We start from the raw sequence: 27,420 nt of genomic DNA, 5'->3' as shown, positions 1-27,420 counted from the left end.
CAAGCCCCTGCTCGTCTCACTCTCTGTCCCCCACAGAATTTTAATGCCCAGTGGGTGAAAAGATTCTAGAGAGCTCAAAAGTTTGCACATTGTTTTGTGTCATTTTAGCTGGCCCTGAATCTGATGATAATATATACGTGGGCACACACTGCACGGAAATTCACTGCTTGACAACAACCTCATAGGGGTTTCAAGAAGTGGGTTGCCCTTGCCTTCCTCCTCACCATGATCCTGGGATTTCTTGCAGGTCTTCCATCCAGAGCAGTACAATTTGAAACCTAGAAGCATAGAACTGGAAGGGTCCCAAAGGGTCATTTAGACCAGCCTACAGCTACCTCCCCTCCCCACTGCTCTGATGACCCCTTTTGCCCACAGAAGGCAAAAAACCTCCAGGATCCCTGGGCTAATCTAACTTGAAGGCTTCCTGATGCCAAATTCCTTCCTGATGCCAAATAAAATCAGCATTTCCACGGCCTGCAAGAGCAGAGCTCTGACATTCCTCCCTGCCTTCCCTCTCACAATCTGCCTGAATTCATCATGAGTCATTGAATCAGCATTCCTATCAGATGGCCATCTAGCTTCTGCTTAGAAACTTCCAAAGAAGGAGAGCCCAACACCTCCCAAGGAAGCCTGTTCCACTGTGGAACTGAAGAAGAAGAAGAAGAAGAAGAAGAAGAAGAAGAAGAAGAAGAAGAAGAAGAAGAAGAAGAAGAAGAAGAGCTCTGACAGAAGTGACTGTGACTGGCCCAAGGTCACCCAGCTGGTTGTGTGTGGAGGAGGAGCGGGGAATCAAACCTGGCTTGCTAGATTAGAAGCCACCACTTTTAACCACTACACCACTCTGGCTCACCAACTGCTCCAGCCATCAGGAAGTCCTTCCTGATCTTAGTCTGAATTTCCTTACAGGGGAGTTTGCAGTAACTGCGAGCTTTGTGGCAGCATCAAATCCCGGTAGATTTCATCGTGGAACTTCGGGAGTTTCATACAGGTAGCAGTGAAACTCCATAGAGCAGTTACCCATCTTAATCTAGCAGCAAAACATCCTTCTAATTTACGGCCTCCCTTGTTGTGCCTTGTTAAGTTAAATGGCCTCCAGAGGGCTGAGGCAGAATTTAATCCTGCCTTCTTTATACAGGCCTATAAAAAAAGATCTTTACGTTGCTAGCACATGGGTCCCAGAATAAGCCAGTTCCTGATTTATTTTTTTTATAGGCGTATGAGTAGCTATCTTTCAGGTCTTGTAGAGATGACATTTCTCTAGTCCTACAGATTTTAACTGTGATGAGATCGGGGTTGGCTGGAGGGCTGGAACTTCTGCCAAGCAATGAGCATTGCCACTTAGGGGGTGCTGCGCTTTCTGGGGGGGCGTAGTAGGTGGCAATGCAATATTTTACTCATCTATTAATTTATTTTTATCCTAACTTTCTTCCTGAATACCCTGAAAGCACAGGGTGCTTTTATCCTAACTTTCTTCCTGAATACCCTGAAAGCACAGGGTGCTTTTATCCTAACTTTCTTCCTGAATACCCTGAAAGCACAGGGTAAGCAGAAGATACATTACCTGAAGACGGGCTCATGCACACAATAGCTTCTACCCAGAATTAAACTTTGTTGCTTTTAAAGGTGCCACTGGACTCAAAATTTGTTCTGTTGCTTCAGACCAACATGGCCACAACCCGAATGCAGGTAAGAGAGGGGCAGTAAATGAATATCATAATGAAGATGTTTAACTGATTCCAGAACCAAACAGAAATAAAAAGAAATTACAAGATGAGTTTATAGGGTTACCATTAGTTTGGGTTAAATTGCATGGGGGGGGGCATCAGAAAGAACTTGATCCAGACTTTAAGACTCCTTCGGGCACTGAAAAGCACAGACTTCGGAGATGATGGTGTGCAGGAGAAATGTCGGTCACCTCCGCCCATGCTCACCATGGCCCTATTAGATTGTTGTACCCCAGTTAGCTATTGGGGGGGATCAATGGGCACTGGGCTGGCCCTGGCTATAGCTTGAGTCCCTAGCTTCTGCTTGTTGGGAATCCCTGGAAATTTTAGGGGAGGCTTCAGAAGCCAAAACCCTCAATGTGATATAGAAGAAGAATTGTTTTTTATACCTGCTTTTCACTACCTGAAGGAGTCTCCAATTGGCTTACAATTGCCTTCCGTTCCACTCCCCACAACAAACACCCTGTGGGACAGGAGGGGCTGAGAGTTCTGACAGGACTGCTCTATGGGAACAGCTCTGATGGGATTGTGTCCCAAGGTCACCCAGCTGGCTACGTGTGGAGGAGTGGGGGATCAAACCCAGTTTACCATATTAGAAGTAACCACTACACCAAGCTGTATGTAAGCACTTCAGGTGGCACTCTGTCCATCCCAGAGAATTTCATGGTATGCACTGTGGTGTTTTAGGAGATGGCCAGAATTTTGCTCAATGTATCTAAGTTGCATTCAGGTTTTTGACCCGATGTAACAGCATGCATTACACAGTGTCCTCTCCACCTCCAGATCCGTCTGCTTGCCAAGAAATTGGCATGCCAGGAGGGGTGGGGGTATAAGTTAATAAACTGATAAATAAATAAGGTTGTCAATGGACTTGGATCTGAACTCCTATAACCATAGGGTAATTCAGCAACTAAATACAACCGTGAAAGCAGTATACAAAGAATCCAAGGACTACAAAACTGGAGTAAACCAGTAGGCGCCATAAAAATGCGCTGCTCAAAATAGCAGAGACAGCACAAGTAGAATGAATGGATACCTGTCAGAAGGAGAAGGGGATATATTATACTATCATAGCAGCTGATAGCATGAGCTGTAAACCAGGAAGTCCCCAGATAAAATCTGCCTTTAGCCATGAACTCATTAGACTGCATTAGGCAAGCCGCTCTCTCTGTGTCTATTGCATTTCTCCCTTCTGCCTTTCCTCCCTAGAGCTTGCAACTGTACTCAGGGGTCTCCTCATTCCTTTTGCCTTCACAACACTCCTGTGAAGTTGATTCCACGGAGGGGATATGACGAGACCCAGGCCATTCAGTGAACTTCATGGTAAGCAGTGTCCCCCAGTCTTAGTCTGGCACTGTAACCACTGCACGACACAGCCTCCCCTTGAAACTGAGCCCACTATCTGCAATTCAGGAATAATAATAATAATAATAACAATCTATATTCCAGGAGAGTGATGCTTTGTGCATTCCAAAATGCTACATAAATGCTACAAAATGCCATAGCAGGGTGCCCCCTGTGTGTGTCAAACGTAAAAATACAAAGGATGGCCTCATTCTGAGTCAGGTCACTGGTCCACAGCACAAATGTTCCTCTGATTAATAACCTCTCCTGTTCTAAGTTAAAGGTGGACAGTGTTCTTCTGAGGTAAAATTTAATGCTGTCATTTTTTTTTTAACAAAATTATCATCATTATTAAAGACAGCAATTATCATGGACCTGGGTCTCAGAGAACAGACAAACTATTGTTCAAGTATGTTGGTATGAGAATGTGCAGGTGTTAGACAGGTGTTTTCACGGAATGAAAAAGGAGAGATTCACAGAGGAATAGACAGCTTAGTTAATTCAGAAAGGCAAAAAATGTCTATTTTATTGTGTTTAGTCAGGCCAAGGTATAGTGGTTTACTCAGCTTGCTGCAGAGGTTCATGGTGGTGATTTCTCATCTGGCAAGCCGGGTTTCATTCCCTGTCTTCTCCACAAGCAGCCAGCTGGGTGGCCTTGGGCTAGTTACAGTCCTGTTAGAGCTGTTCTCCCAGAGCAGTTTCTCTCAGAGCTCTCTCAGCCCCAAATACCTCAGAGGTTGTCTGTTGTGGGGAGAGAAACAGAATGTGATTGAAGCCGCTTTGAGACTCTTTCGGGCATTGAACAGTGGAGTATAAAAACCAACTCTTCTTCTTCGAGGGGTTTTTATTGAGGGGTCGGGATAAGCCTGCTTTACACGACCAGTTAGCCACAGTGTTTAAAAAAAAGAGAGAGGATATTTAACGTCTTCTATCACATTTCAGTAGGATTTCCTTACATCCCTGGACACAGTATCTTGAGAGATAGCTAGAAAGGACCAGAAAGGCAATCTGCTATTACTAATACAATATTAAAATCCTGTCACACAAGCTTTTTCCTACTTAGTCCTATAATTAAGTATTGGGTTCTACTTGTAAAATGGATTTGCCTCCTGAACACACTCATTATAGTGATAAAAATGAAACTGAGGGAATTAGGACTGAATTACATGTGAAGCTGTTCTATGGCTTGGATCCTACCTGCGGACAGAAAGATTCTGATCCGTGGGAGCACAAATTCCCTGACTCTCCTCGCCAGCCCCAAATGCTTCTTCTTGGGCAGGGGTGGTCAGACTGTGGCTCTCCAGATGTCCATGGACTACGAGTACCATGAGCATGCTGGCAGGGGCTTGTGGTATCTGTAGTCCATGGACATCTGGAGAGCCAAATTATGGCCACCCTGGTTCTCAGGGAAGGGTGCCACCTCTTCTCAGGGACAACAGGAGGGTTGGAGGTGCCCTCCATGAGGGTGAAATAGGAGAAAATCTCCCCTACACCACAACCAAATTTTAGGCAGGATCCAGCCTTGTGACTGGAACCCCCAAATAGGAATGTTTTGGGGTGCAGAAAACATCACATGTTAATTGCTCAGAACTCCATACAGTCACCCCAGAGATCGTCTTGCAAGTCAAAATTAAGGGCATTTCTGCACAATGGCAACATTCTGCATGGTGGTAAGGCGCTCCCAGTGTACTACCAACCAATATACTGGCTTGCTTGGACAACATACAATGTTGGGTCATCATGGGCAGTTCGTTTATTACCTGAAATCAACCAGGTATGTATTCACCATTTCCATGCACCATGCTTTTGGCTAGGCCAGAACTGTATGGATCTACTCTTCCCAGGCAAGGCTACAAGAATAAAATGTATTGAAAAAAATCAGCTTCGTTGAGGCGCGTGTGCTTCTTTCATGCAGGCACCATTGTGGAAAAACATTGGTCAGTAGCATCATCCTTCATCTAAGCCAGTGGTCTCCAGCCTTTTGGCACATCGGGGCCGCATTAGCCTGTCCAGTGCCTAAAGAGGGCCGCATCTTAAACCGAAAGGGAACAAAAGTATTAACCTACTTATTTAGATCAAAAGTAAACAGAAGGAACCGTGGAGACCCAAACAAACAATGTTGCTATTGTCTTTTTTGCAAGAAAGGAACAGGATGAATAGCAGTAGATGGTGCCTCTTGAGGCAGGAAGAACAGTATGGCTTTGAGGGTGATAGCAGCAGACAAGCAGGTTGGAGGGCTGGACAGAAAGAGGTTGGGGGGCTCATGTGGCCTGCGGGCCTCAGGTTGGGGACTCCTGATCTAAGCACATGCTCAGAATTCCCCGGAGCAAACAACAGTTCCCAGAAAACAGTGTGAGAGCTTGCAAATCCAATTAATACACCCGAATGCATATCATTGTCTGTTTAGGGAATCAAAGCAGGAGTGTGCTATGACCATTCATCCCGACCTCCCCAGGATGAAAATAAGCAAGGATGTGAGTGATTGAAGACTATGATGCTAAGGAAATGAGGCTCCCCTCTGATCAGTTTGCCCTGATTCAAAGGGCCCAGGCTATCCTGATATCAAATCTTGAAAGCTAAGCAACGTCAGCCATGCCTAGTACATAGATGGAAGACCACCAAGGAAATCAAGGGCTGCTATGCAGAGGAAGGCAATGCCAAATCACCTCTGTTAGTCTTTTTGGCTTGAAAATGTCTGTCTTTGGCAGGGGTAGTCAAACTGCGGCCCTCCAGATGTCCATGGACTACAATTCCCAGAAGCCCCCTGCCAGCATTTGCTGGCAGGGGCTCCTGGGAATTGTGGTCCATGGACATCTGGGGGGCCGCAGTTTGACTACCCCTGGTCTTTGGTCCCTACTGGTGTTGAAAGAAGTCTGGAGGAACCTGTCCTATGAGAGAAATGGCATTGGGGAGACCGTTAAACCTTCTTTTGCTTCTTCTCCAGCCTCTAGCAATATCCTCTCCTCAAGCCCACCTGTTTCCGAGGTCCAAGTGAGACCGAGGCTGCAATCCTGGGAGAAAGCCCTATAGAATAAAATGAGAGTTACCTCCAGGCATGCTTGTTCAGACCAGTTCCTTGGAAGTTGCAGTGATTGAATGCCAGCACTGGGCATGGATTCATCCTCAAAACGAATGGCTTATGATGGGATGTAAATCCAACAGGTTTGTAAATTGCAGCCTTCCTACTCACCGGAGTCAAGTGAAAGCTGCTTCCGGATGAACAGAAAAAGGAGATTTTTGTTGTCTGATCCAGGCCATTGATCGGAGTGATCTGCATGCAGGTGGGCTGCATTTAGGTTTGTGGGCTGTTAACTTTTGTGGATCAGCGATGATGAAAAAAGTTTTTACATCATTAGGTAAATGGCTGCAGCTTTTGGTTCTAACCTTGAAAAAACACTCTAGAATTATGAAATTACAATATGGATTTGCAGACCGGTTTGATGGTTGTTTATCAACGAGCTAAATATATAATAACCATTTGTGGCAAGGTGCCCTTTACAGTTCTAATAAGAAATATATAATTGCCATTTTTCTCTACATTTTCTGCATGGCTGTCTTTAGCTCTTATAAAGTAGAAGGGGTTAGCCATAACAATTATAATATTAAAGTTAGCCCGAACTGAAGCAAAAGTGTGCACACTGACCAGAGCTGACAAATGCCATTAAAATGCCCCTAAATTTAGCAATAGGAAAGAGCAAGAATCTAGTAGCACCTTAAAGACTAACAAAAGTTGGGGCAGGGTCTGAGCTTGCATGAGTCATTGCTCACTTCTTCAAATATTCCTAACCTGCCCCCAAATTTTGCTCGTGCTTAAGGCGCTTCTGGACTCTTGTGGTTCTCTGCTGCTACAGACAGATTAACATGGCTGCCTATCTTGACCTAAATTTAGTGGGGACTTATATCAGACTAGACTCAAAGCCCGTTCATAAGAACGGGCTTTGAAAGTCCGCCCCCTTGTGGGGAGCACACCCAGCGGCCCAGGGAGGGAGCGGGTGTGTTCTGGGGCTGCGAGAAAGCCATCCCTGGCCCCCTCCCTGCCCAGCCCCCATCCCCCCTCCCCCTCCCCCCTCCCCCTCCCCCTCACCCCTCCCCCTCCCCCCCTCCCCGTGGCAGCCCAGCCTTCCTCCCAGGCAAGAAGCACACCTGCAGTCTCTTCGAGTTCCAGGGCCAGGGGGAAGGCCTCCTTTCCCCCCTTCCCCCCATGTCAGCCCGGCCTTTCCCTCAGCCCTGGAAGCACACCCATGGGTGTGCCTCTGGGGCTGGGTGCGCTTCTGGGGCCGGGTGGAAGGCCTTCTTTACTCACGGTGTCCCGCCACTTCCCTGCCGCTTTCTAGCCTGTCCTGGTGAGGGCCCAATCGGAAGGCGCTGCACACCTTCTGATTTGGCCCTCACCTGACTGGTTAGAACTCTTGTCCATCCAGGTGAGGGGCCCCACACCCAGACCAGCCCTGCCCACTCTCCTCCCACTTACTACTTAACGAAATATGATAGTGGAAAGATAAACGGCATAGCTAGATCAGCATGAATTGTCAGCGGTTCTATCAGTCTGTCTAGTATTCCATTCCATCCTTGTTGCAAGGAGCTGTGGGTTACAAACATAAGCACGCTTTCCTTAGAGTAAGCCCCATTGGGTAAAAAGGGAGTTTCTTCCAAGTAGATCTGTTTAGAATTGCTCTTCTGCACCGTGTATCTGTTTCTTCCCTCCTCAGTTCTAGACTCACAACAACCCTGTAAGGTATGTTAGGCCCAGAACATCTGTCTGGCCCAGGATCACCCAGAAAATCTAATGGTTGAGAAGGGATCCGTTCCACTGGAGGAAGTGGATGCTTTGGAGGCTGGAACCCCTCTTGAATTCATCCCCTGGAATTACATTTCAACTCTAAAATCAGAATCCAGTAGCAACTTTAAGACCAACAAAGATTTATTCAAGGCATGAGCTTTTGAGTACAAGCACTCTTCCTCAGAAGAAGTTTGTATTTGAAAGCTCACGCCTTGAAGAAATCTTTGTTGGTCTTAAAGGTACTAGTGCATTCTGATTTTATTGTGTTACTTCAGACAGCTACTCATTTGAATCTAATTTCTTACAGGGATCCAAAAAGAACTCTTGCAGTTGCAATTTTTTAAAAATCAATCTATTGGGTAAGTGATTAAAAACAACTACCTCCTGCTCAAGATAAATATATCAAAGAGCTTTTATTTTATAAAAGGAAAAGGAAAGGATAGCCTGTGGAAGTAAAACAACACAGGATTCCAGCGGACCAAATTTATTCTAGCCTACAGCTTTGAAAGCACTCACTTCATCAGAGGAGAGAAGCGAACTCTGGTGTAAGCTTAGGCTGAAATAAATCCCATTAGTCTCTAAATGTCATTTGACTGTTTATTAAGTTTAAATACCTTTTGAAGGGTAAAGCACCGCCTAGTCATATTAACTTCAATTAAATCTGGAGAAAACATACTGGGAATGAAGTCTTCTTTATCTGACTGGAATGCAGCTCTGACTTGGTTTGCTTAGGATTACCGCCTCAAAACCTAACCTGTGCTGGACACATAGGCCTGAAAAACAGCTGGGGCCTAGATCTGTGCCTGAAGTTACAGGAAGTTAGCCAACTCTGGGTTGGGAAATTCCTGCAGGTTTCGGGATGGAGGGCAGGATTTGGGGAGGGGAGGAGCCACAGGAGGAAAATTGCTTTGGCAGAGAAGGCGGTCTATAAATTCAAAGACATAAATAAAATACATAAGATGGTGCCATGGAGTCCAGCCCCCGAAGCAGCCATTTTCCCCAGGGGAACTGGCCTCTGCAATCTGGAGATCTCCAGATCCTATTTGGAGGCTGGCAGCTGGGGAATATATGGCCGAGAAGGAGAGTCTTCCCACCACCACAATACATGAATTGCACATAGCTGATGAAGAAAGATTTTAGCCCTAGCATCCATACTAGTGAGACTTTGGTCACTATACCTGATGTTAACCACAGAGTTGGAGTTACTTACAAAGCTGCTATAGGCTGATCCAGAATCTTGGTCTATTGACGTTAATGTTGTCTTTTCTGGCTGGTAGCTGCTCTCCAGGGTCCTCAGTGGAGATTTTCCACGTCACCCCCCAGCATTGAAGCAATTTGATGCTAAAGAGATGTTTAAAAGCACCAAGTCATATCTGACTTGGTGACGCCCTCTAGCGTTTTCATGGCATACTCAATACGGGGTGGTTTGCCAGTGCCTTCACCAGTCATTACCCTTTACCCCCCAGCAAGCTGGGTACTCATTTCACCGACCTCGGAAGGATGGAAGGCTGAGTCAACCTTGAGCCGGCTGCTGGGATCGAACTCCCAGCCTCATGAGCAGAGCTTTCAGATTGCATGTCTGCTGCCTTACCACTCTGTGCCACAAGAGGCTCTAAAGAGATGTTAAGGAGACCTATATTCAATTACCTGACCATTAAAATATAACTGTATCCAAATTCTAAAGTCGTTGTGTGGTTTCTTTTTTGGTAAGCCAGTCCAAGCCACACACAGAGGTATTAAGTGGTTGTGCAGATGGGATGCTAATTGGACGCTGAAACATCAGTAAACAGAGGTGTGATGGAATCTTGCAAAAATGAACATTGGCTTCCATCCAGAAACAAATCATTTCAATGAAACAAAGGCAGGAGAACAGAAAGGAAAAACCCCCCAGAGCTCAGTATTCAAATAAGGAATTAAGCTTTGAAGTCTGACCTCAGGCCTGCTTCTGACAAATTTTAACTAGGCAGCAATACTTTTGCTGTCCAATAGCCTCCATGCAATTAGTTGTGTTCAAAGCCAATAACGCAGATTAGAAGCTCTGCTTACTTTTGCCATTCACTGGAAGAATGGGGGAAAGAAAGCACACGCTTCTAGCAGGGACGCTTGATCCTCAAGAATGTTTTCCCCCCAAATGTTCAAAATGAATTAAAAAATATTCTAGACATGTCTGCTCATACCTGGTTTTCCCCATCCGTCTTCATTTTTTTGTGGAAAATTTATTTTTAAAGAAAGAGATGCTTCAGTCTTTCTGTGGGAGAGGCTTGCTTCTCTACGGCCTGTTTTGCTTTGGTCAGGATCATGAATATTCAAGCGCGTGTCGACCCCCGGCTGGGTCTAGTTGCACATGGTTTGCAATAGCTGTTTGCCTCCCGCATTTGTTTTGCCCACCACAGCTAACCATAGCAGCTCTGTCAACTTCATGGTGCGCATTTGGCAGGGAAACATGCGGTTTCCGACAGCTGTGACCACTTTGAATTGCCTCGTCTTGCTGCTGGCCAGCTGGGGGAACAGACAAAGTGTTTGCTACTGCATTGTGGCCACTTTTGCACTCATGTGGGAGGGGAAATCAATTCCCCAGCAGTGGGGAATATGGTGGAATCAGGTAATTAACTGATAACAGCTTCCATAAGGTTGTGTGAAAACTGGGATCTGCTAAATAATGCCAATTATTTTTAATTGTTATGGGGCAGCATTAGGGTCCACCGGCACCTGGAAGACCAAAGATTTATTCTGGGTACAAGCTTTCATATGCATGCACACTTCTTCAGGTGCTAAAGCTCAGTAGCAGAGCAGCTGTTCGGCATGCAGAAGGACCCAAGTTCCCTCCCTGGCATCTCCAGTTAAAAGGATCCGGTAATAGGTGATGGGAAGGACTTGAGACCAATTGCCAAGGAGGTTGTTTGAGAATTCACGTGCAGGATATGCTGCTGACTGCACTAGACTGTGAAATGCATGGGGAGTAAGTGTCAGGAACCAAGCAGTTGAGACCCAGCGAGCTCACACCAGAGATATCACTCTCAGGCTCCAGGTTGAAACTTTTAAATAAAAGTCTTTATTTAGAAAGTCAGCATCCAGTGTCTGCACTTTGCCTATGCTCACAGACAGAATCTTTGACAGGGGAGTGGGTGGCAAGACCTATATAGCTGTGGCATGGGAAATGGGGCAAGACCAGGGATTGGCATTGGATGAGCACTGGGCATTCACACAGGAAAGTAGGATCAGGGGGCTCTTTGAAATGGATAGTTGTACAAACAGTTCACACATCTGTTGTTTTGGGTAAATGGGAGAAGACAGCCTTGAAGGAAGAAGCAGGATGAGTGAGATGCAAGCGAGGAGCAAAGGGAGGGGTGATGCTCCTGAGCCCAGCCGAGATGCCAGAGCCGGGTGGGAGTTCCGGGAACGATTGGGGAAATAAACACACACATGTAGTAATTGGGGCAGGAACCAAGGTCTCATGACTGTAAACCGTCCAACAGACTTAAGCTGCTCATGAACCGCAGCCGAACAGCCTGATGAAAATTTGGAACCGTGCTTTCTGTGCACTTGCCTTCTGTGCACTTGCCCCAAAAAAATTGGGCAAGTGTACAGAAGGCAAACCACCAAATGTTGGAGCATGTCTACCCAACTAACATGATATAAGAACATGGATCCGGTCAATGTCCCACCCAGTCCAACACTCTGGGTCACACAGTGGCCAAAACTCAGGTGCCATCAGGAGGTCCACCTGCAGGCCAGAATGCCAGAAGGCCTCCTGATGTTGCCAAGCGCCAAGAATAGAGCATCACTGCCTCGGACAGAGCATTCCATCTATACCTTGTATCTCATGACCACTGATGGATCCCAGCACCATATGTTTATGTATAACTCTTATTAGTTTTTAACAATGAAAATCTTGGATGATCCTTTCAATAGATCACCCGTATCATGCCCTGTTGGACTTTGTTGTTGTTGTTGTTATGTGCGAAGTCATGTCCGACCCATCGCGACCCCATGGACAATGATCCTCCAGGCCTTCCTGTCCTCTACCATTCCCTGGAGTCCTTTTAAGTTTGCACCTACTGCTTCAGTTGCTGGATTTAAGCAGCATATTATGGCTACTTCTACATGGACGTGTTTCTTGTTTTCCTTAGCACAACGGTTTGGGGGAGCATCTACATGACATTGACTTCCTACTTCCATGCTTAACTGTGATCTTTCACATTCCCATTTTGGTGTGGTCTTTTGACAAAAGGCCTTTGCATGCCGCATGGATTTCTTGAAGCCCTCTGCTGAGACAGGGAGGGGAATCGTAGAATCATAGAATCATAGAGTTGGAAGGGGCCACACAGGCCATCTAGTCCAACCCCCTGCTCAACGCAGGATCAGCCCAAAGCATCCTGAAGGATCCAAGAAAAGTGTGTATCCAACCTTTGCTTGAAGACTGCCAGTGAGGGGGAGCTCACCACCTCCTTAGGCAGCCTATTCCACTGCTGAACTACTCTGACTGTGAAATTTTTTTTTCTGATATCTAGCCTATATCGTTGTACTTGAAGTTTAAACCCATTACTGCATGTCCTCTCCTCTGCAGCCAAATGATAGCTAGAAAAGTACTGAGAATCCATGGTGTGGGTGCAGGGCTGACATCAGCCGACCAAAACACACATTTGCCTTCTTTCTGTCTGCCTCATCCATAACGGATCTAAGACTGCAACCATAACCACACAGGAAAGCACACTTACCTTAGAGCAAGCTCTAGTGAACAGAGTAGGGGCTTTCTTCTGAGAAGGAATGCATAGAATTGGCCTAGAAGATGAGTGTCTTTCTGTTCCAGGCAGCTGGAAAAAAAATGTGTATTTAATATGACACACACTAGCACCTTTTTTATATTCCAAGATTCAGCTATGACTTCATGATGGGATTTAAGTTCCAATAAAAATGTAAAAGTGAATGCCGAGTTGATTTGTCAGGCGCACGTATTTTTGTTCCCCTTCATTTTTTTTTTTTAAAGGCTGATGACTGAGAAAATAATGCACAACCCTAAAACGGAGCCCGCATAAAATATTGAATTTCTTCCCCAAAGTCAAAACGATACGTTGAGCATATTAAGGGGAATGTTTCATCTTGCTATTTTTCAACAGCTTTCGGTGCGTGGAGCTGACATTCTGCCATGGTTTTCAGCTGCTACATTATAAATGTCGCTATTTAAGCATAATAATGCAGAATCGAAAACCTCCCCAAAAGTCTTTGAAGAAATCACTAGACTGTGACCTGATATCGAAAGTGATTCGAAACAAGGAACTGTCTTCTGTGCAAACATTTAGCTGGCTGCTTTAAGTATGAGAAAAATCAGTTTCTGCTGCCTTTTGCTTTCCTTCCAGTGCTTCCAGTGCATCTGGGTCTCCCCACATTTTTCTCCTCTTCTTAATAAACTCCCCAAATCCCCTTCCTATTTCTCTATAGCAGGGGTAGTCAAACCGCAGCCCTCCAGATGTCCATGGACTACAATTCCCATGAGCCCCTGCCAGCAAATGCTGGCAGGGGCTCATGGGAATTGTAGTCCATGGACATCTGGAGGGCCACAGTTGGCCTGCCCCTGCTCTATAGCATGCAAATATGGGCCTGAAACCCAGGACTATGCCTCTAGGCTTGCTGGCTCTGGGTTGGAAAATTTCTAGAGATATAAAGGTGGGGTCAGGGGAGGGTGGGGCTTGAAGGAAGGACGGGAAATTAGTGGGGCTCAATACCATATAGTTCATCCTCCAAGCCTTGACCTGGATGACTCAGGCTAGCTCAGTCTTGGCAGGTCTCAGAAGCTAAGTAGGGTCAGCCCTGGCTAGTCCTTGGGTGGGAGACCTCCTAAGATGTCCAGGGTTACTGTGCAGAGGGAGGCATTGGCAGACCACCTCCGAAGGTCTCTTGCCTTGAAAATCCTATGAGGTCTGTTGTGTTCGGAGTCCTGCTGAGGGCTAAGCTTGAGGTCTGTAAGCCTGCATGTTAATTGGCCAATCCCATCTGCTGGATCCAGTCAGTTTAAAGTGAAACTGACCAATAGCATGCACAGGCTGGAAGATCTATTGTGAGGCTTTTGTATTTACGTTGGGGTTGATTGTGGGTTTCTTTGGTTCAGTTGTGACTCTTGTGGGGTCACAATAAAGAGGTGATTGAGCTCCAAGTGTCCTGGCTTCCTTGAACCCATGGATCTAACAAGGTCACCATAAGAAGAAAAGCTGGTTCTTTGTACTCTACTTTTCACTACTCAAAGGAGTCTCAAGGCAGCTTACAATTGCCTTCCCTTCCTCTCCCCACAACAGATACCCTGTGAGGGAGGTGGGGCTGAGTGAGAAACTGTGACTGGCCCAAGGTTACCCAGATGGAGAAATGGAGAACCTGATAAGACTTTCCACCACCACCCCACAAGGCTGTTATTTTCTTCAGGGAAACTGATCTCTTTAGTTTGGAATTTAGTTGTAATTCTGGAAGATCTCCAGCCCCTACATGGGGCTGGCATCCCCAACCCATGTACTCCCTATGAGCTACCAATCTCTCACACCTGGCTTCCCTTCAGTATGCTGCCCATTGTGTGGGTGTAGGATCCAAGCTGCTTTAAACAGGAGATGCATAGGTTCAAAGTGTTTCATGATCATCACCTTGCTCCTCAGCACTCAGGAATGCTCCTCAGTGTTCAAACACACAAGAACCTAAGATGCCCAACAAAGGTGGGCTCCAAATGAGGAGCTTTGAGAACAGCATTCACATCCAGGGAAGATTGACTTAAGGCACAACTCAAAAGAGTTAGTTGAGGTAGAAACTGCTCTTGATTGGAACTAACCAGGCCAACCTGAGGAAATGACACCATCAGATCCTCTCCCATGACTCTCCACCATTGAGTTCTGGGGGAACCTGCAAATACTAAACACAAGGATTTTAATCATTATATATATATCTGGCTGCTGGAAGGCCAGTTTAGTTCCTCCTCAGCCTCCAAAATCAGGAGCCATTACTCCTCATAGCTGGGTGCACAAAGGACCCCTTATCTACCCAACCTGTTGCAGTTACAGAAAAGGTCCATAGGAAGAGACCTTCCTCCATTTTCTCTCATTGAGATCAGTTTCCAAGGCTACAGAAGCTGTCTGGAATAGATCTGGGAGGCAATTAAGGATGTTCATCAGGTTTACTGAGAAAGGCTGCACCAGGAGGTTGGAGTTGAAGGGGAGTACCAGATGCAGGGTGGGACATGTAATGCCCTTCATGGATTCCCCCCCTCCCATACCTGAAGAGTTTAGGAAGTACTCTCTCTTACTCCTCTTGAATTCCCATTTTACTCCAAAAGTTGCAGTTAGCTAAGCGCTCCATTTATTTAAATCTTGTCTCCTTCTACATTACCAATGTGCTTACACACATCGATAAAATGCTGCAAAAACCTATCATGGTATGATTGCAAATGATGGATTGCATCAGGATCCCTTTGTGCAGTGTTTACTGATCTGCGTGCAAACTGAATCTTAATGCAATTGTACACAAGGCCACATCATGACATACAGGGGGGCAGTTTTATAAATGCGCACATGTACATCAGTAAGGCTGAGGAATTTAAGATAGGAAAAACAGAATGCCTAGATTTTGAACAACTTGAGTCAGTGGAATCTCCAAATGCAGTGGTGCTTCTTTCCAAAAACTAGGGCCATTTCCGCCACTTGGTGGCTTGCTGTGATTGACAAGCCTAGGAGTGGAGGGAGAAGTTTGTGTTCCTTTCCCCTTGCAGCCTCGTCAGGAGGCAAAAAGCTGTGATGGGGCAGAGGGAAAACGCGAGAGGGGTCTCCCCGTGAGGAGGGCTGCAAACATGAGATTTACCATCCCACCACTTGTGTTTTACCTGTGCAGGAATGGCCTAGATAAATCGTAATTCCGAAATCCAAGGAGAAATTTGGAGAAGGCAAATTTTAGAAACATCCCTACTTAGAGACCAAAGATGTTAGCCAAACAGGTCTTTATGTCCAGCCCATAATGTGTATTCTTTTCCCCTTGGGGTGGGGGTCAAACAATTGGGCATATACCTGAGGTAGCAAGGAGGGGTGTGTGTGTGTGTGAGAGAGAGAAAGAGAGGGAGAGGGAGATTTACCCAACAAGATACAAGATTAGGAAGATACAATGCAAGGGAAAGCAAAACACTAAACAACCATGCAATGCAATAACACATTTCTGCCAATGGTACCTTTGTTTGTTGCTCAATTAGGGGTATAATGGACGAAAATAAAAGCCAAAAAAAAACATGTTGCCCTTGTCCTGCAGAGTTTGTGAGGCTGTGATCAGGTACAGGGAAGAAGGGAAACTGGCCTGGGACAAAGCGAAAATCTGCACTGCAACCATCAATGAAGTTGGGGGTCCAAAATGAGAGACCTGGTGATTCCACAAAAGGGCAAAGGTCTGGAGAGCCAACCAACCCCAAAATTGTGGAAGAAGGCTCAGGTACAAAACCAGCTACAGACCTGGCAATCCAAGGAAGGAATAAAGGCCCTGGAAGCCAAGCAGGTGGGGTCAGCAATTCAGCACAAAGGGGAAACCAACTGCAAAGCCAGGGCAGAAAGCTCTGGTGTAAACTCAACCACAATCCTGGAGGGGCTGTTAGTGGGATTTAAAGTTGCTACACTTCAACAGGGAATTCTGTGATATGCTCAGTTGGGTGCAGAGTTTAAGAACCACCGCAGGACTGGATTGAAGGTGCAGTGCCTGGTTTCCCACTGGCGTATGTGAAGCTTGAAAGCTGAACTTTGAAAGCTGAACCGAACACAAAATGGCGGTGTGCAGAAGTCCCAATAGGGCTATGCTGGCTGAAGCAATGGGAGACAGCAGGGTGACCTGTGTGGGATAATTGAGTTTCCAGATTGGCTGGTTGGCTGAGGCCTGCTTGATAACTGCTGATGAGTGGCCTGATGGTGGTTTCCTCAGGGCCAATGACTGAGCTATCAGGTAAGGCTGCTATGTGAGCGAGGCTCTCAGCTCTAAGGTTATTCTCCAGCGAACTTTGTGTCAATCATTCCTGGCCAGAGGTGTGCAGGAGCTCCAGAGGCTTCAGCCAAAATGCCATTAATCAACAAGCTCCATTGAGCATTCGAGCCATTCGGGTGGCTTCACGTGGGATCGCCCAAAGAAACTCCCTTCGGCTCAGGGACTTCATCTTCGGTCCTGAACGGGATCACTTTATCTTAGCCTCTGGCAGTCAAATCGTAAGATCTTTTGCATTGCACAAATATCGAGTCCCTACGGGGAGGGCAGCCTTGCTAGCTACGCGGAACGGCATCCATCATGAAGACAAAACAGGAAAGGGCTCGTAATATGAATCGAAAACGATATAGGCTGAACATTGAGTGGAACGTTTTGAATAATAGCATCGCCTTGGAAATGGCAAAACCTCCTTTTCAAGAACAGGTTAGACAAGCATCTGTTTGGATACACCGATTCAATCCCAAAGATGGACTAATGGGCCCTGGACCTTACCTGCCTCCGTCTGTGTGCATCCAGTTATTCAAGGCGTGACAACAAATGGCTCCAGAAGGGGATATGCATCCCAAGTCAGATCGCAAGCAATTTCCAGTCAGGTAGCTCAATAGGGCCCAAGGGAACCCCGCAGTGTAGATTGGGATCTCCAGCCAGATGTGCATTTGCATCAACACAAGCTGTGAAAGCTCAATCTAGCTTTGGCATATCGATCTGTTTTGCTAAATGGGAGCATATGTGCATAAGGGTGTCCATAAATGGACATGATTGTACATTGGAGGGAGGAGGAATGAGTTGGAAGGAACAGAATGGAGAGTTTTCCTCCCTACACAGGCAACAACATCTGCATACTACTAGTCAAGAACATCTTAGCACTTTACTCCCCCTTCCTCCCACTGCAGAGAAGGTAGGAGCTCCCTGCTTTTAAAATGTAAACTGCATTTTAATTTTTAAATGTTTTAACTTGGTTTTATGGTACTGACATGTTGTAAGCCTCCGAGTCTTTGAGGGGAACAGTCGCATAAAAATTTGAAAGTAAATATATATATATTAAAAATATGCCATTTTGCACTGACAGAGGTTGGTGCAATCAGCAGAACAATTATTCTGTTAATAATCAAAGTGAAATTCTCTCCCTCCACTTGGTTGTAGTGTCAGACTGGCTTGAGATGACGTAGGTGAGGTACATTTCAGACTAGGGAAGGAAGAGCATAAACTGAAGCTGTGGAAAGTCACCAGGAAAAAAAGAAAACTGGTATCTCAGAGTCTACTTTTTATTAATGGCACACAAATATGCCTCAAATAATTAAATACAGCCCCCAAAACATTAAAAATACACAAATTTATCAAAATATTTGTATTTCCAAAGATTATATACATATTTTACATTTTACAGTTGGATGTGTAAACAGGGACATCTTTCTCCCCCCACCCCAGATCAATTTTAATTATGGAAGTTAGAAAACCCAAAATAAACATCGATACACACAGTCCTATGAAACGGAACAATGTTTCAGTCCAGTGGCCCCTTTAAGACCAAAAAATAATCCTGGGCTTAAGCTTGCAGGTTCACGCAAGCTCATACCCGCAGTTATATTTTGTTTTTCACTGGAATCAAACCTTGTTTTATTGCCTCAGGCCAACATGGCTACCCAGCTGAATCTAGTCCTATGAAATGTTAAGGACAGCTTTTACATAGTAAACCGTATAAGAAATCATTTCTGAAAATCTACAAAACCAGAATCTCATCAGGCTATTACAAAATTAATTATACTACAGTCATATATATAAAGAATACTGAAGTAACAGAAATCTTCAGTTATGAATGACATGAGGCTTCTTAAAGGAGGCCGGGAGATGCTGTCCAACAGCTAGTAAGTCTTCACGGCTAAACTGTCTCCTCAGTTGGAATGAGTACATTTTTCTACCTGAGGGAGGAGAATTTTGTGCCCCTGAGGGCTGGAGGTTCCATGACTGGCTTGTACATACACAGTTCTCTAAATCAGTGGTCCTCAACCCCTGGTCCGGAGACCGGTACCGGTCCATGGATCAGTCGGCACCGGGCTGCGGCTCGTCCTCCTCCCCGGCTGCTGCCTCGGGGGCTGCCCTGCCACTCTGCCACTGGCTCACCTTTGGTGCTCTCCAGCAGCCGCCATGGCTGGGGCTCCCCCTCGGCATGGCACTGTGCAGCTGCTGCGGGCAGCGGGAAGTCAGGGGCGGCAGCGGGAAAGCAAGTGGAACAGGGGCTCAGGCGGCAACAGCGACGTTCCTCGGCAAAAGACTACCCCCCCCCCCGGGCCTCAGTAAAATTGTCAAGCATTGACTGGTCCCTGGTGATAAAAAGGTTGGGGACCACTGCTCTAAATGATACTGAACAGCCACAGGAATTCTAGACTTCCCCACCATTTTGGTAACCCCTTCTCACACAGATCTGTCTGCCTCAAAAGCTTTGTGTATTTGGCTGGTGAAATCTAATCCCTGCTGAAAATAGTTCTCAAATGCTTTCAAATTGCATACGGGTAAGTGTGTTGCACTTAGCAGCTCTCCTGCCCTTTTTCAGAATCAAAAATCATCTTTGGACAACGTACCTCTAACATTTCAAGGGACAGGGTGGTGAGGAAGAGGTAACAGGCGGCCATGGCTTGTCTGCAGATACAACCTCAGGACCAGCTGTAGATCTTGCCCAAGGGTGGACCCTTGAAGAGTCACACACAAAAATCACAGGCAGGATGCTGCTGAAAGCATGCCAAGACGCACATTACAGCATCCACAAGCATGAGACACAGCTGAGGACAATGGCCAGCCCACCAGTGGACACAATTTGGAACTCCACAACATAACAGAATGGGAAAGGGACTGAACGAATTAAACCAGGATCATGAAGGCCATAAGTTCCAGAGCTTTTCTGGAAGGGGCTTCCGGCACCTGATGCTACTGGCGGTAGCCCCTGTCTTTTCCTATCGTACCACATAATGCGCGAACATGGCCAGTATCCTGAGGCAACATATCAACTAGTGCCCTTCTGGTCACAATTATTCTTCTGGGAGAAATGATCACGGCCATGAAAGCACAGAGGGTGGAATTCTTTCACTCTGGCCCTTTCCAGTTTTTTCAACGAGGGCAGGAGAGGATGAAATCACAAAAAATCACAAGCAACAATTCCCAATTCCAGCAAGTCTGATTAACTTCAGGCTGTACCCGTTTGTAAACTAAGCGTGGGTTATCAAGTGCACTAAACTAGGGATAGAAACCACATACCTCCATGGTGGTTACAACACAGGGGCAGCATTCGGATCGTGGGTCTGCAACTTTCAAAGGAGCTCTGTAGAATTCAGCCAGAAATAGTGTCCATCACAAGGGAAACCGGACCTAACCTGGATAGCCCAGGCTGGCCCAGTCTCATCAGATTTCAGAAGTTAAGGAGGGTTGGCCCTGGTTAGTATTTGGGTAGGTGACCACCAAGGAAGTTGCTGCGCTGCGCCAGGTAACAGCAAAACACTTTTGCATGTCTTGTCTTAAAAATTCCAGGAGTTTGCTGCAAGCAACAACAGCTTTCACCCTTGTCAAAAGCACAACAAAAAAGTAGCCTGTGAGGAGGGTGAGTGGGAGTATTATGTCTGGGCTGGCCAGATTTCACACGCCAAGGGACCTCTGATGTATATTAAAAACACTGACCTGGACAAAGTAGGCAGAGCTGACAGGTTGCTACTACAACTTGCTTCTGTCGCTAAACAATAATACTAAAGCGGGTTTCAGGCAATCTCTTGTCACTGACTTCCATTCACAGTTGTCAGAAGAACTTTTCACATTGGTACACGTAGGAGAGGGCTCACGTGATGACCGCTCTTCTGTAAAAAGCTAGCGTGGCATGGTCGGAATAAAGCTACAGTACCCGTCCCTTGTATGCTCTTTTTCTGTATGCAGAGAATGTTTTCGTCTGGAGAAGCCTTGATTCGGGTGAGCTTTCAGTTGTAGCATGATGCAGCCCAGCCCAGAGACAATTAGACCATCTCCGTGAAAGCTCGATAAACTAAGATCTGGAACTTTTGGGATCTAAAATCGGAGGCCAATGTAGATACAAAGGAGAGGTATTTGTGAAACCAACTGGGAAACAATGGAAGGTTGATCTGGAAAACGGTGAACTCATGAAGCTGCCTTAAACCAAGGGTGGCCAAACTTAGGCTCTCCAGATGTCCATGGACTACAATTCCCATGAGGCCCTGCTAGCATGTTGGCAGGGGCTCATGGGAATTGTAGTCCATGGACATCTGGAGAGTCACAGTTTGGTCACCCCTGCCCTAAACCTTGATCAGAAAATCAGCGCTGCCCATCAAAATCAGCGCTGTCTATTCTCACTGGCAGCTGTTCTCCAAGGGCTCCAGCAGAATCTTCCACCACATCCTGATCCTTTTGACTGAAGATGCCGGGGACTGAACCTGGGGTCTTCTACCTGCCGAGCTGAGGCTCTCTGGCCATCATGGGTAAGGATATGTGGGAAGAGGGTTTTCCCCCCTTGAACCATTTCCCTGATGCAAACCGATTTTCAGAGTCAAATGATAGGACAGTATAAGCTAACTACTGAAGTGTAACGTTTATAAACATGCCAGATTGTGCTCTTTAAAACCTTTTGGATTGCATCCCTATATTTAAAAAATTAAGACACCATTAAGTAAGGTCTCAGCTTGGCACCCACTTTGGTGCAGCACGCAGCCTGAATGATAAATATGAAGAATTGGTTTTTATACCCCACTTTTCACTGCCCGAAGGAGTCTCAAGGCAGCTTAGAGTTGCCTTCCCTTCCTCTCTGCACAATAGACACCCTGTGAGGTAGGTGAGGTTGAGAGAGCTCTGATGGAGCTGCTGTGAGAACATCTTCTAAAAGGGCTGTGACAAGCCCAAGGTCACCCAGCTGGCTGCATGTGGAGGCACAGGGAATCAAACCCGGCTGGCCAGATTAGAAGGTACCACTCTCCGAACATACAAAAGCACCTTCTACTGAGTCAGGCCACTGGTCAGTTTAGCTCAGTACTGTCTACTCTGACTGACAGCAGCTCTCTAGGGTTCCAGGCAGAGAAAGGTCTTCCTCAACACCTGCAATTTACGATCCCTTCATTGGAGAAGCCATTTTGAATCCAGGGACTACACGCTTCTGTGACAGGTGTTGGGGGGTGGAGGGCAACCACACATGGCTGGGAACCCCACTGCTCAAATCTTCCCATTCACCCCTCCCACTAGAAGCCAGGGCAATGATTGTATGGGGGAAAAGACCCACATGACTGGTCCCATTCATGGCACTGCAGGGCTTGCACATATACTACTACCATGTTGGAACTCAGCAAGGAGGAGGCAGTTCCGAGGTAGCATTGAGTGTATGTGCAAAGGGCAGTGGATATTTGAAACACTGTCACTTCTGGCATGCTACCTCAGGGGCTACACCAAATGCCAGGTATAATTTAAATAGTTACTGCAGATAAGACTCTGGTCCAATTCCTATTAACTGGAGATTGCTGTCCACTAAGGCAGGGGTAGTCAACCTGTGGTCCTCCAGATGCCCATGGACTACAATTCCCATGAGCCCCTGCCAGCAAACGCTGGCAGTGGCTCATGGGAATTGTAGTCCATGGGCATCTGGAGGACAACAGGTTGACTACCCCTGAACTAAGGCACTACGCGGGCCAAGCCTGTCTAGCTGTGCGTGTGTGAAGGCTTTGACAGAGAGATGGGTGGAGTCCACCCCCAGCTTTTCAATAAGCGTAGGCACTAGGGTGGCCCCCCCACCCCCCACCCCATAACGCATCAGGAACAAAACATCAGGTGCTATTCGGACAATGCCAACGAATGTTGATTTAAAGACATGCCCAAACTTTTAAAAAATATTAGAAAACTGAAGGGGGGGGAATAAAAGAAAACCCTTTGTATATTGTTTCTTTTCACATACAAAACGATATAAAAGAAACGTTAATCTAACAAAATACTGCATTTATAGAAACGGCACAAGAACATCCGATTAAAAAAAACAAAACACTGAAAACATATATAAGAAGGTAAGTCCTATTTTTCTCCAGCACCTATATTTCCCCCCCTCCCAAGCAGATACCAATCTGTCCCGTGACTCTTTGCGGGGTCACCCAGCCTCACATCTCCCCTCGTCTGTGGGCTTTGTCTGCCTCCTCCTCCTCCTCCTCTTCTTCCTCCTCGTAGTTTTCATCGCGGCCTTCTTTGGGGTTGGCTTCTTCTTGAACGTCTTGATCCGCACCTTCGCTCATTTTCTCTTCAGCCTGAATGGGCAGGGTGGGAGAACCTCAGAACATTGCCAACCAATTATTCAGCATTTTGAAAAGGGGACAAAAATAGGCCTCTGGAGCTCCTGCGTCATCGACAGCAGGGGTGGCCAAACGGTGGCTCTCCAGATATCCGTGGACTACAACTCCCATGACTGCCTGCCAGCATAACATACAATACACATGAGGAAGCCAGAGGGCTGCAGCAGAGAACAAAGCAGAATCACGGCGTAAACGCAGATGCTCGAACGCAGGAAGTTGTGAACTTCAGAATCTCAACCCAGTTCTACTCTGCAGGAGTATATTTGCCACAGAGTTACAAGCCTAGGGCGGCGACAACATTCAACCTGCAGTGTCAAATGTGCCCAGCAACCAGTGCAGTGATAAGGGTCTGACTCTTATCAGAACAGCATCACAGTAAGTAGGGATGAGATTCAGGTCCTGATCCAACCTTCTCACCATGATGCCACGTCAGCCCTTCAATCTGACTAGGAGCTGGGACACCCTGGGGCCGGTCACACTCTCTCAGCTAAAATATCACAGAACTTTTTTGAGGATAAAATGGGGGAGGAAGGAACTATATAAGCATCGCTCAGCAACTTGAAGTAAAGGCGAGTCCTTGTGTCTTCTGGCTAGAATAATCTGGACTGAGATGTTGGGTCAGCTGACTACTCAAACAGTAGCAACTGAATGCCTATTATTGTTGTTGTTGTTATTATTATTCTAATGACTAGGGGCCAAGCCCGTTACCTTCAGGAATACAACAGGCGCTAGATTAGGGAGAAGGGTTGGAAGAACTCTGTGGATGGCCTCCCCCTCCCCTCAGGACTTGGAAAGGCTGCAGGCAGCTATTAGGGAACTCACCAGCAGGGGCAGCTCTCATGCAGCAGGGATCTGCAGCCGCCAAGCCTCAGAGGGAAGTGGAAGGAGGAGGGGGTGGTCAGGGGTGGGAGACAGAAGGTGATTGGCTGGTCCCTGGATGGACTGGCAAGCTGGCTTGAGGAGAAGGCACTCAGGGGTGGGACAGCCACCAGGAGTGGGTGGCTGAGTAGCACTTAAGCCATGAGACATGCTCCTCCTCCAAACCTTTACCAGAAATATATAGGGGAACAGATAACATCATCATCACTATCATCAACATCATTATCATCTAATTAAAATAACAGAATTGATTGGGGGCTTCATCCTTTGAAGTGTGTAGCTGCTGTTTGGCAGCAAACATCTCTGTTGATGCTGCATTTACTGAGACACATCTACTTATTGGTCAGTTTGCACTCCGGGGCACTGCAAAGGGTCACTTGGACAGTGGGGACCCAAAGCAGCTTGCAACTTAGTTCTCTTCCTCTCTCTTCTCAGAACAGCATCACAGTAAGTAGGGATGAGACCCAGGTCCTGATCCAACCTTCTCACCATGATGCCACGTCAGCCCTTCAATCCTTCTGAACCAGGCCTTCCTCCCGTAATAGTAACCCTTCTTCTTTGCCAAATCTCATTTCTCCACCACATTTATTAAACATTTTGTCTACCTACATTTTCATCATTTTCACCATAAGGTTCTTCACCGTTGTGTTCTAGATCCCTCTTCTTCTCTTCCGTCAGATCTCCCTGGGCCTGTGAGAAACACATACACTCAGCTGGGAAGAAAGCAAGAATCCCCTATATCAGTCGTCCCCAATCTTTTTGAGGCTGGGGACCAGCAGGGCAACTGCCCGCCCGTGCATGTCGCGCATGAGCGCCCATGCATCGTGCATGTGCGGCCGAAATTGCGCATGCACGAAAGTGCCACGCATGCACGATTTCGGCCGCGTATGGTGCATGTGCGCATGCACGGCCCGGCCGCACATGCGCAGTCCGCAAGCTTGCGGCCTGGGAAGTTTTTTACTGCAGGGGGGGGGCGGGGAGAGGGAGCCACGGCCCGGCACCGGGCAGCGGCCCGCGGGTTGGGGACCACTGCCCTATATGACACCTGCATCTTACATGCACCTTTAGAGAGATGCCTTCCCCAGGCAAGGCACAGGAGGAGAATTCTGACCTTTTGTGCTTTAATGAGGACCACGGAAAGGAATGGTAATTTTCTCCTGTTTATACATAATGTAACGTGGCTTCTACTGTTCTTGGACATGTGCTTCTGGTAGATAGACGGGCTCAACTTTTATTCCAAGAATGAAGACTCTCAAAAGGAGAGTACATGAATGGATTATGCATCATATCCAAAGGCTCATGCTACATGCAGACTCTATATGCAGACTCACTAGCAGTCTTCAAGCAGCTGGTGGACAGATATTTATCATGGATGCTTTAGGCTGATCCTGCCTTGAGCAGGGGGTTGGACTAGATGGTCCCTTCCAAAACTATGATATCCTCAGCCCTCAGTATGCCTCCCTGCCCCACGGTTTCTTACCTCTTCTTCTCCCTCCTCCTGGTACTGCTCGTCCACATTATCTTCTTCTTGATCAGGGTTCCCCACCATCTATAGACAATTGAAAGAATCGATTTCGGGCTTCATCATGTGAAGTCTGTAGCTGCTGCCTGTTTGGCAGTAAATATCATTGTTGGGGCCGTATTTACCAGGACGCATCTACTTATTGGTCAGTTTGCACTCCTGGTTACTGCAAATGACTGCTTTGGAATTCTAAGGCATGATACCCCACTGAAGTCCCTCACATCCCCAACCCACACCCCTTCAGGTTCTCCCTCCTAAATCTCCAGGTATTGTATTTTCCAGCCTGGACCTGGCAACCCCAAGTATCTAAAAGACTGTCCTGGCCCCTACCTGGTGGAATGAGCTCCCAGAAGAGCTGCGGGCCCTGTTGGAATTCTCTGGGTTCCGCAGAGCCTGCATGACAGAGCTCTGCCGCCAGGTGTTTGATTGAGGCTGGTGCAATGAGTACCGGGGATTAAAAGTCTGGCATCTCTCCCCCACCCACCCCGGACATAAGCCAAGGTATTAGACCAACTGTTTGTTCTACCCCTTCCTTTCTTTTCTCCTATCATTCCCAGTTTTCCAGCCCATACTGGTTACAGCTGCAGCAAAGGGATTTTGACTGCCATCTTGATTTTATTGGGTTCTTTTTTTTGGGGGGGGGGTCATTGTTTTATTGTGATGTTAGATGTTTTACATGGTTTTATGACTGAAGTTTTATTTTCTTATGTCGTGAACCACCACGAGCCTGCTTTTTCAGGGAGCAGCGGTATATAAATGTAATTGTAAATAAATAAGGAAGGTTTGCACTCCCTTGAGTAGTTGCAGAAGAGTGGATGGCTGCTTTTGAATACTACTATGTGGGAGCTGTGACGGTTCTTTCCCGAAGTTATCACTTCTTGTTGGAGCAACAAAGTAACAAACAGGGCTGGCTAAGGGCCTCCTCAGAGAGTTCTCTTTCTGCACACACTTACCACTAAATGTTCTTCCACCTCAGGATTCCCTTGTTTCTGGTCATGTGGCTTCAGGGGCTTATCCTCCTCGGGGAGTGTCTCCTCCCTCTCTTGCTCTGCCTCCTCAAACTCATCTTCTCCCTGATTGTTGGGATCATCAGCCGGGTTGACGTCATCCACAGCTGCCTTCCGCTGCTGGGGGAAAAAGCCAAAAATAATTTCAAATTCCTGCCTGTCCAGCGCATTTTAATCCCACACTTTCTCAAAGGAGCTCAGAGTGGTACACATAGTTCTCCTTTCTCTGTCCTCCAAAATCTGTGTCTTACTATAACTTTACTACTATTTTTGCTTTTATGGGTCAACTCAGATTTCAGGTTCAGAAAAAACTTTACTGGCATAAAATTACGTGTCAACTCAAAAGCCCCCTGCTTTAGAACAGGGCCCCCCAAACATTTTGAGCCTGTGGGCACTTCAGGAATTCTGACAGGGGTCATGAGCACAACCACAAAATGGCTGCCATGGGAGATGGAGTCAACAACACGCATTCTGAGGAAATTTAAAGCGCAGACAAGAAGTGGAGTAATTTTTAAAATACACTGGAAAAGAGAAGGGAGAGAAGAACGGCAACACTGTGAAAAGCAGAAAATGAATGCAGCAGAGCTAGAACCTCCTTCTCCCCCCGCTGTCTCCCATGCGGAATTTTTTTTTAAACTTGTATTTAGATATGTATGATTAATCTTTAAAAGGTGCCTTCCACTTGCAGCCGGAAGCATTACAGTCCATTCTTCCAGCTCAGTTCATTGCATGTCTATCCAGACCTAAGAAACTAAGCTGTGAACTTCCTGAATCAAATCAACTGCACATTCATAAGGTGGCCTTGGGCAAGCCACCCACCCATACCATAACAATACTGCCCTGCTTAATACGATAATCAAAGTTAAGT

The 27,420-nt window shown here is 46.6% G+C and overlaps 1 protein-coding gene across 7 annotated transcripts in view; it reads right to left on the bottom strand.

Annotated features, from left to right (window-relative positions):
- Nucleotides 1–18,081: 18,081 nt before the first annotated feature.
- The window catches only part of GOLIM4 (golgi integral membrane protein 4), a 59,141-nt gene continuing 49,802 nt past the window's right edge, over nucleotides 18,082–27,420 (bottom strand). For 2 of the 7 annotated variants that reach the window (XM_077348489.1, XM_077348490.1), the window contains 4 exons: nucleotides 26,499–26,672; nucleotides 25,504–25,572; nucleotides 24,633–24,713; nucleotides 18,082–23,099 (listed from right to left, as the gene is read on the bottom strand). In XM_077348489.1, the coding sequence (XP_077204604.1) occupies nucleotides 22,956–23,099; nucleotides 24,633–24,713; nucleotides 25,504–25,572; nucleotides 26,499–26,672 (468 nt within the window). In that variant the 3' untranslated portion in view covers nucleotides 18,082–22,955. The remainder of the gene's footprint in view (nucleotides 23,100–24,632; nucleotides 24,714–25,503; nucleotides 25,573–26,498; nucleotides 26,673–27,420) is intronic. The other 5 variants (XM_077348488.1, XM_077348491.1, XR_013233427.1 and 2 more) reach the window with 4 other exon arrangements.

This window comes from Paroedura picta, chromosome 8 (genome assembly GCF_049243985.1).
Source record: "Paroedura picta isolate Pp20150507F chromosome 8, Ppicta_v3.0, whole genome shotgun sequence".
Lineage (NCBI taxonomy): Eukaryota > Metazoa > Chordata > Lepidosauria > Squamata > Gekkonidae > Paroedura > Paroedura picta.
Note: the sequence above shows the minus strand (reverse complement) of the source record. Positions and strands in the feature narration are given on the sequence as shown.